The sequence below is a fragment of the Cebus imitator genome, unplaced genomic scaffold (genome assembly GCF_001604975.1).
Source record: "Cebus imitator isolate Cc_AM_T3 unplaced genomic scaffold, Cebus_imitator-1.0 Scaffold41, whole genome shotgun sequence".
NCBI lineage: Eukaryota > Metazoa > Chordata > Mammalia > Primates > Cebidae > Cebus > Cebus imitator.
Window position 1 is genome coordinate 9,370,400 of NW_016107356.1, and position 10,524 is coordinate 9,380,923.

At 41.2% G+C, this 10,524-nt stretch overlaps 1 protein-coding gene across 2 annotated transcripts in view; it reads left to right on the forward strand.

The window, feature by feature from the left end:
* Positions 1-1,667: 1,667 nt before the first annotated feature.
* The window catches only part of LOC108302589 (SH3 domain-binding glutamic acid-rich protein), a 65,091-nt gene continuing 56,234 nt past the window's right edge, over positions 1,668-10,524 (forward strand). For both annotated transcript variants that reach the window (XM_017526272.1, XM_017526273.1), the window contains exon 1: positions 1,668-1,974. In XM_017526272.1, coding sequence (XP_017381761.1) covers positions 1,741-1,974 — 234 coding nt within the window. In that variant the 5' untranslated portion in view covers positions 1,668-1,740. The remainder of the gene's footprint in view (positions 1,975-10,524) is intronic.

The window sequence follows — 10,524 nt, forward strand, 5'->3', positions numbered from 1 at the left end:
GAAAAATAGCACGTACTGTAGAAATTTTGAAAATACAGAAAAGTAAAAATTAAACTGATCTGTAATCCTTGGTGTACTTTAAAATATATAATTCTACTCACTTAAATTTGGGAAACCATTAATCATCTTCAGCAAGGACCTTATTTTTGGAGCAGCTAACTTTGCATGTTGAAGCCAAAAGTTAACTTTTGGTAGTCATCTCAATTATTCGTTGTGATGTAGAGGCATTTAAGCTATATTCTGGGAACTGGGATATTCTAGGGACTGGGGTTTCCTTTTTCATTGCAGGCACCTACCTGAGGGGGTGGGAAACATGCCTCTGGGGCTCTGGGACTCAGGTGAAAGGGGAGTATGGCAGCCTGGGAGATTTCTCTCTGCTCCAGAATGTCAGTGCTACCCAGTCCATGATGAGCAGCAGGGGATTTTAAAAAGGGAGTGGGAGAACAGAGAGAGACTAAGTCTCAGTTATCCAAGAGGGTGAAGATCCCCCAAGTACTTCTTGAAAAACTAGCCCTTTGTCCCTAATGCCTTGATCTTGATTTTGAAACCTATCAGAAGAATTTGGGTAGCTAGCGTTTGGGCATCTTTGCTAGATTTTGTATTCCTTTAATTGTATTTGTTTGGTTGGTTGGCTTTGTTTTGTTTTGGAGATGGGGTCTTGCTGTCACCCAGGCTGGAGTGCAGTGGGCGGGATCATAGCTCACTGCAGCCTCAAACTCCTGGCTAAAGGGCTCAAGCGATCTTTCCATCTCAGCCTTCCAGGTAGCTGGAAATACAGATACAGGCTCCTGCCACCGCATCTGGCTGTTTTGGTAGTTGTGGTTGGTGAAGTCGCACCTCACTATATTGCCCAGATTGGTCTCGAACTTCTGGGCTCAAGCAGTCCTCCTGCCTTGACCTCCCAAAGTGCTGGGATTACAGGCATGAGACACCGCCCCTGGCCCTCCTCTAACACAATTCAAAGTACCTATATAAACATTACAATGTATAAACACAAATATATATACATATATATGTATATAAACACAAAGTACCTATGTGAACAAAGAGCCTATTATAAACAGATCATTTAGTTGTTTTCCAAGGACTTTAAAATAGTTAATAAACTTGAGGTCAGTGACAAGTAAATAAAATAGTGAGACAATTCGCTTGTTGCAGTCATGAGTATTGACAAGCCAGCGGATCATTCCCTGCCTCCCTAGATGTCAGTGAAACCTTAGATGGCCCATGGTTGGTCAGTTTCTGTTCTTTAGGAGAAACAGGTGGGAAAGAGAGAACACTGTAAATATGCCACTCCTAAAGGGATTTCTATTGTATGACAGTTTACTTAAAAAATTGTTTTAACCTGCCAGGAAAAAAAAGAAAAACAAGTTGTTGCTTACTTAAAGGCCTCTGGGGCTGTTCTGACACTTCCAATTTATTCATTTGCCAAAAGCCCTGTAAATCTAGCCTCCTCCTGGACTGAGGTGGTATTTTCTGGGCTTTTCCAGCTCCCAAGAGCTCCTCCCTCACTTCTTTCGCCTCCTGCTGCTCTGTTACTGGGGGCCCCACCTCCCTTTGCTCCAAGGCATCTCTGAAGAGGTCTCTGATTGGTGCACAGCACAGCCTGGCCTTTTAGGGACTGTGGTCCGGCATTTAAAGTGATAGGGAAAGGGTCCAGTGGCTGCTTTTATCAACCAATCAAATATTTTCCTGACAGATCCCAAAATATTCCTGGGCCAATGGAGGGGGAAGCCCAAGATGCCTCTGCTGCTCCTTGGAGACACAGAGCCTCTTAAGTTAGAGTGGGAGGGCAGGAGCTCAGTGGAGCCCTGGGCTGCCGCCAGCCCGGACCTGGCACTTGCTCGCCCGTGTCACTGTCAGGATTTGTCTAGCGGCGCATTCCCTAACAGGGGTGTGTTGGGGGGAGTCCTCTTTCCAACTGTCGAAATGGTTATCAAAGTGTTTGTTGCTACATCTTCTGGGTCCATAGCGGTAGGTGTCTGGTGGACTCTTTCTTCCTATACTCTTTTCTGAATAACTCAGGTTTGGAAGTATGGCCAGTGTTGGCCTTCATTTTCTTTTTCGCGTGTAGTCAGCTGTGGCTCTGCAATTAGTATGTGCACCCTTTGCTTTCTGCATTTGATTTCATAGTGTTGAAAAAGCATGGAAAAGGTGTAATCTGGATGGTTGGGTGTGGAAAGGGATTCGAGGAAGGAGGTGTGCTTGACGCTAGAGTTTTTAATATGTGATTTGTGTGAATATTATAGAATCAGGGACTTTTTAATGTGTGTTTCTGCCATTCATTCTACAAGGCTTAAACTAATTTAAAATTGCAAATAAATGACACTTTATGTAACACTATTTGGAGCGGATGATGAACCAGATTGCTAAAATGACTCTGGGGTGTAATCACTTGTATATGCCGTGTAATGATGTAATCATACCGAAAGTGTGAAGTTAGCATGTGTAATATATTGTTTGAGGAAAGTGATGTCACAGTGACCAGAGCAGGCGTCTCTAAGGCCACAGTTATAAACACTCCAGGCATTCAGACGGCCCCAAAATAGGAGCTAAAAGCTGACCTCCATAATAGTGCTTTGTCTAATTTTCTTATGACCATCCACCTCTTCAATTCTGGCCTTCATTCTGTGCAGGCTAGACCTGCCATAAGAAATAGGGGTGATGAAGTGACACATTTCTTCTTGGAAATGGATCAGACTTTGATTGTAGGCTTGAACCTGTAGTGTCTGTCTGTCTGGGACTAATATTTTGACCAGCATTTTAGCAGAAATTAGGAAGGCTGTGGAGAGAAAAAAGTTTTATTAATCCCAAGAGTTAGAGACCAGCAAAGCGGCTGTTTCCTTTTATATCTAGTTTCTGGGGGATCTCAGGTTTCAGTTCAGATTTCAGCAGCCAGAGACGATACCCAGAGTAAGCCTTTGGCTGGGGTGACAGCCCCAATGACAGCCGCTGAGTGCCACCACTCCCAGCCCCGAAAGTTCATGAGATTTCCAGAAAGGGTGAGAAGAACACAAGAGAAAATAGCTGGGCCGTCCTTTCTGCTAAGCACAACTGGTCAGCGATTATTTTACTGATCTCCAGAACAAGTTAACTGAAAAAGATGAGGACAAAATCCAAATGTGAAACTCTGCAAAATCTTTTGTGGCTGTTGATGACTGCGGAAACTTTCAGTTGATCTGGAAGGAGTACATTTTTTGACTATTTGGATAAAAAATATTTTTTTTGCAGAGGGCGGATATGGCTTTGGTGGGCTTTAAATATATTGTTGGTGCTCATGGCTGAAAACTTTACGTCTTACCTGCCAATCCTCTGTACAGTGTATAGGCCTGGTCTATGTATTCTTCAGGGACAATGAATATTTGAATGTATTTTTCAGGTTTATTTGATGTCTTGTGTTCTTGAAGTTTGGGTCCATAATTTAGTTAGCTTCAGATGACCTGGAGAGGCAACGTTCATCCCAGGGTCTTGGAAAAGCCAGGTTAATTTTGGTTCCCTAAGCAAATGTTTCAATGATGCTTGTAACTGTGTGACCTTGGGAGAGTTATTTCACCTTGTTAAGCCTCAATTTCCTTGTCTGTAAAATGAGGATAAGAATAGTGCCTACCTCATAGTGTTGTCATGAGGACTGATGGAATGACGTGCTCGGGTGCCCCACATGGTGTCGAGTGCTTATCAGCACTCAAGAAATGTTCCATTGATTAGTGAATGTTCTTTATACTTACTGGCCACTATTAGTTAATATTAATTGCTACTATAATTGTTATTAGTTACTATTAATGAATATTAATTAGGATTTCAGTTATAATTATTACTATAATTATTAGCTAATATTATTTAGTAGATCAGGGTCTATGATATATAAGAAGAATTTTCCAGAACCACATAAATGGGAGAATTTCTGCCTTAGCCTTAAAATGAGAATTATCCCTATGGTATCAGTGCTAATGATTTTTCATGGGTAGGGGAATTTCACTCAAAAGCTTCTTGGCAGGAAAACCCCAGAGTGGCTTCTTGTGTCCATGCTACTATGTGACAGTCGGTCTGCCAAGCCTTTCCTACTTATTTTTTCAGCCTCTACATTTAAAAAATGGATTCTTGCCTGACACCTCATCAGTAAGAGCATTCTGACTTCTGCTGGATGAATGAAATAAATGAGAAAGGAAAAGCAAATTGCAATCTCCTTATGTGGGATTAAATACACGTAGCTGTGTATTATGTCTTGATTTTAATAGTTGACTCTAAAGAGCTGTGGCACATTTTACCCACGTTCTGGATGGATTTGGGTTAAGAGACCCTGGGGAGCAGGAGAGGGTGTGTGACTTCTTCTAGGACTCCCCTCTCCTCCAGAAGGCCACAGTGGGGCACAGGGGACAAAGGGAGAGAGGACAGTCCCTGCTGTCTCCAAGATGCACAGTCCCTGGAACCAGTCTTTAAGGACAGACCCTCATGGTGGCTCTTGGGTTTCTCAGTCCTTTCTCCATCATGACTGACAATGTCAATATCACAGGAAAAATATTACCCTTGAATTAGATCAGTCTGAGTCTTGGAAAATTCATTAATTTATTGGAGCCTCAGCATTGTTATAAAATAGCCATCCAAATACCTACGTGGATGACCTGTGTGACAATGTACGGGGATGGTGGTGTGCTGTGTGGTGCCTGACAGTGCAGGTTTTCAGCTCATGTCACAAAATGCTTTTCCATACATCATCTTCTTCAGTTCCCACCAAAACCCATGAGGAAGGCATTGTTACATTCGGTTTGCAGACGAGGAAATTGGAGATCAGAGCCCTTGCTCAGACAGCAGCCTTCTAAGCTAGGACAGAAACACAGGTTGTCTGTGACTCAAATCCAGCATGCTTTATACTATAGTACAGTGATCTTAGTTGGAAAGTCCCCTAACTGTACAAGACAATAAATGAGAGGTGCCAAGTGAGTGGCATTAAGAGGCACTGCTGTCACATCACTCTGATACAGTCTAGTAGCTAACAGTGTCTGGGTGACTTTAGGACAGAGAACAATACTTTCTTATAAGTAAATGTAGTAGGATAGGGAAACAGAGCTCTCTGACTCATCGCTGAGGTCCCAAAGGCTCCAAACAATGACACACACCCCAAGTACCCCCAGATCTTGTAGATCCACTACCCAGGACAGACAGTGCAGCCTGGGGGCCAGCATGGGCCATGGCACCCTGGAGGGTGGAGAAGGGGCAGAGGGGGAGAGGCGAAGAGTAGGAGTGTGTCCGTGATGAGAACTGATGGGATGCTGTGCACATGCCTCCCTCTGGGCCATAAAGGGAAGGACTCTTCTGAGAGCTGATGCTGTGTTCCTGGGGGTCAGCTCAACAGGCATTGTGAGGAGCTGTACTTTGCAGACTCAGAGGGGCTCCTTGATCAGGGACCTCCCAAGGGGGAGGACTTTGGAGGAGAGGGGCCCCATGCTAGAGTGAGGGCATTGAGGTGCAGCAAGATGACAGTGCTGACCAGGTGAGCTCACATGCTCACTCCCCTCTTCCCTCCTCTAGCCTTGATCCTAAAACCCTTTTCTGGAGACTCCCAGTTCAGGCAGAACTCAAGTGCCCTGAATAGCCTGATGAGTGATGCACTGGGCCCTGTTTAAATGACTGGTGTTAGGGGGAGTACAGGGGATAAATGGTTTTCATTTTTCCTCTTCCTTTTCTCTTTTTTTGGGGATGAGGGCTGAGAAACAGCACTTAACAGAATGCCATGCATCTAACAGTCCCACAGTGGACCTGGATGCAATTGCTTGTCTTGTGAGGCCCAATCATCAGCACGGTCTTCGCCTCCCATTGTCTCCATCTCTTTTTGCCTTTCTGATAGAAGAAACGTAAGTCAAGACTTTTGGAAATGTTTTTCATTGATTCCAAAATTGTGGAATACCATATAACCCTTTTCCCATCCCACGTCAAGTCCTGAGGCATGGTTGATAGAATGGAAATAATGTTGGTGAGGTGGCATGGATCTGGGCCACCTGCCTCCCAAGAGGATATCTTAGAAGGCTTTGGGGAAAGAGCAGACAGGGGTTTGGACTGTAAAGGAGTTGCCTTCTGAATAGCTAATTAAAAGTAAAACTGCCTAAAATGAAGGCATCTCTACCCTTTGAAACAGCAAAGTGATCTCTGAAAATATCTAAGGGAATAAGTGTTTTATAAAATGGCAAGAATGGTTATGGACAGGTTGGAAAAGATGTATAGAGAATGTGATTAATTAAAATGATTTAGTCCAACAACCTGTCATCAGGTCTAATAGGATTTTGTAATACTGAAAATTCAGCTGTGAAGCTGGTGGAGTTTGGAGCAGTTTCCATGTGGAGGCCAGGTGGGAGGAGGCACCTTGGCAGGGAGCGGGCACCTCCTCCTTTTGTTCTCATAGGTAAGACCCTAGGGAATTGCTAGAGTCCATATGTGCCAGAAGTTTCAGAAAAATTCCACCATTCCACACCTTTCTGTGTATCTATATTTATTTGTCCATGCTTGCCCCAAACTGAAATATGTTTGTTGGCCTGGGTCTTACAGATTCAGTAAGTGTTGTATTGTAGCAAACAGAGCCTTTAATTTATTGATCTAATGTTTTTAGTTCCATTATGTTTTTTATATTCATGGTATAAATGTTAATTAAAATTAAATGTGTGATTACCATTTATATAAGTTTATATGTGATTTGTGTACTTATTTACATAACATTTTATAATATAGATTTACTATATTAATTTTGTTTTAAAAATTAACATGTAAATATAAAATTAAAAAAATTAAAAATTACTTGATATTTATATTATGTATACTGTATATACCATATATAATCAAATCACTATCAAGATCAAATTATATATAAATCTTATATAACATATGTGTTGTATTATATAAATTATATGAAAATCATATATAGTTATATATAAATCTTATATGTAAGATTATTATATATTATTTGTATATTAATGTTATATGTGATTATTATATATAATATAGTTATATATAAATCTTGTATATAAGATTATTATATATTATATAGTTGTATATATAAATCTTATATATAAGATCATTAGTTATATATAAATTTTTTATATATAAGATTATTATATAGTTATATATAAATCTTATATATGAGATTATATGCTATATAGTTATATATAAATATATGAGATTATTATATATTATATAGTTATAGATATATAAGGCTATTATATATTATATAGTTATAACACTTATGTATAAGATTGTTATATATTATATAATTATATAATTTGGTCTTGGAGGTCATTTTGTTTTAGGGCTTAAGTATCCAGATTTGTCTTACCTTTCCTTATATTATGAAACACCCACCTGGGCACCGTGGCTCACACCTATAATCTCAGCACTTTAGGAAGCCGAGGCAGGCGGATCACTTAAGCCCAGGATTTTGAGACCAGCCTGGGCAACATAGTGAAACTCCGTTTCTAACAAAAAATACCAAAAATTAGCCAGACATGGTGGTGTATGTCTGTAGTCCCAGCTACTTGGGAGGCTGAGGTAGGAGGATCACTTGACCCTGGGGAGGTTGAGGCTGTAGTGAGCCAAAGATCCTGCCACTGTGCTCCAGCCTGGGCAACAGAGGGAGACCCTGTCTCAAAAAAAACCCCAAAAAACACACAAAAAACAACCTCACAGAAACATTCTAACACCCTATACATGAGTCATTAAATTTGGCAAAAGTGAATAAAATAGATATTTTGGTTTACATATTTCTAAGAAAGGAGTTGAGTTTAGTTAAAAGAGGGTTTACATCCAGGTGATATTAGATTTGAGACAGGCATGTGCTTTTTACAGCATTTGTTTGAAATCCTCAAAGTGTACTCCTTATAAACAAGGCACATGAAAATGACAAGGGGCCCTTGTGCTCTGTAAAACATTTTTAATGAGTTGTTTTCATATGAGATAATATGGTATTCAGAAGACTTTAAAAAAATTCAGATATTAGGTATTTTCATGTCAAAGAAAATATTTAAAGTTTTATTATTTTTATTTATTAATTATTTTAATTTTTATTTACTTTTTTGAGACAGAGTCTTGCTCTGTTGCCAGGCTGGAGTGAAGTGGCATGATCTTGGCTCACCGCAACCTTCACCTCCCGGGTTCAAGCGATTCTCCTGCCTCAGCTTCCCGAGTAGCTGGGACTATAAGCGTATATCACCATGCCCAGCTAATTTTTGTATTTTAGTAGAGACGGGGTTTCACCATGTTGGCCAGGCTGGTCTCGAACTCCTGACCTCAGATGATCCACCTGCCTCAGCCTCCCAAAGTGTTGGGATTATAGGCATGAGCCACTGCGCCTGGCCTAAATATTACTGTTGTTTTTTTTTTTTTTGAGATGGAGTCTCACTCTGTTACACAAGCTGGAGTGCAGTGGCATGATCTAGGCTCACTGCAACCTCCACCTCCCAGGTTCAAGTGATCCCCCTGCCTCAGCCTCCCGAGTAGCTGGGATTACAGGCCCGTGCCACCACGCCTGGCTCATTTTTATATTTTTAGTAGAGGTGGCGTTTCCCCATGTTGACCAGGCTAGTCTCAGACTCCTCAGATGATCTGTCCACCTCAGCCTCCAAAGTTCTGGGATTACAGGGCTGAGCCACTGCACCTGGCCAAGCTTTAATCTTACTCTTAACAAATGGCCATACTTTTGCCTCATCATCCTGAGTGTATTCTGTATCTGTATTGTACCAATTAGTTCTGTATATTTTTTTCCACCCATACAAGCAGTGTAAGGATCTATTCACATGAAGGACTTGGCACAATGTCCTGTGCAATGTAGAGAGTTAATAAATGACTGTTGATTATTTGATTGATTACCCTACCTTTCTTTTCCTTCCTTCCCTTCCTTTCCCTCCTCTCCTCTCGTCTCCTCTCATTCCTCCCTCTCTCCCTCCCTTCCTTCCTTCGTCCTTCCTTCCTTCCTTCCTTTTTTTTTTTTTTTTTCTTTCTGACTTGCTCTATTGCCAAGGCTGGATTGCAGTGGTATGATCATAGCTCATTGCAGCCTCCACCTCCCAGGCTCAAGTGATTCTCCTAACAGCCTCTTGAGTAGTTGGGCTACAGGCATGCACCACCACTCCTGTCTAATTTTTAAATTTTTTGTAGAGGCCCCATCTCTACAAAAATTTGTTTGCCTTGCTAGTCTTGCACTTCTGGGCTCAAGTGATTCTTTCACTTTCAGCCTCCCAAAGTGCTGGGATTACAGGTTTGAGCCACGTACCTGGCCTGATTGTGCTTTCTGTAAGTTTCTCCTTGTGGTTATTAAAATGGGGTCCACAGAGTCTGCTGTAACTTATTTGCCAGTGTTTATAAAAGATGGCATCACACATTTTCAGGAGTGAATTCTTTGAAGAGAGAAAATGGTAATTGTTTATGGGGAAAAGGTTCTAAGCTTGAGAGTTGGCCACGTTGGTAAGAAATGGCTACTGGCAGATATGGTCATTACCCCTTACACCGTCATTACACCTTATGCAGGTAGAGAAAGGACCTTCAACCATGTTCCCTTAGGTGTGGCTGCACTGGACTCTCGGGAGCCAGGTGTGAGTAGGAAAGGAGAAATCTGTGGGAGAAAAGGGTTGTTTCACTGTGTGGCTTTTTTACGTGCTGGGAGAAATGTCTCCCAGCTTTTTCTAGCCCTTGCCTGTGCCCTTACCCTCCAGTCATCTCTATGTGAGCCTTTTAATCTCCTGTAATATTTCTAAAGCTACTTTTAGCTCAATGTCACTAATACTCTTATTTTTATAACTGAATGAAATGCATTTTAGTGTGGGTATATTTGATGTTTGAATTTCATAGTAGATTATCTTTTTTCTCCTCTTTTTAAAACAAAATTTTCATTTTATTTTCAAGAGACAGAATCCTGCTTCGCCACCCAAGCTGGAGTGCAGTGGCATGGTCAGCACACTGTAACCTCAAACTCCTGGGCTCAGGCAATCCTGTCTCAGCCTCCCAAAGTGCTGGGATGATGGGCCTGAGCCACGTTGCCTGGCCTCTTTTTTCTCTTCTTTCACTTTTCTCAATCACATATCTTCCTAATTCGTATTTATGTTTTGGCCATTGAAGCTTTGTGAATAATTAAAAGTATTTTGAAGACTGCGAATGAAAGATACGAGAGTTTCTCTATTCCAGTTAGGTCATGTTAAAAGACAACATTACAACTCATTTAGTTTTGTAGATCTTAATAGGCTTTTGTGATTATAGAATCTGGCAGCAGTCCAGACCAAAAAATGGTTCACAGAGTTCTGCCCCACCACACGTGCAGGTTATATTTATAGCCAGAGAAGAGGAAATGACATTCGGAAAAGGGAAGTGAGATACAGACAGCTGGGTAGGGTTATAACTCAATATTTGCCTTATTTGAAGGTGATTTGAACAGTTGGCTGCCTGTTATTGGCTGAAGTCTGTCTGCTGTCATTGACTGGAACTCAGCTCTGGTTACAGTGGCAACTTTTTAGTTAGGTTTTTAGTTTGTTATATATATATATATATATATAT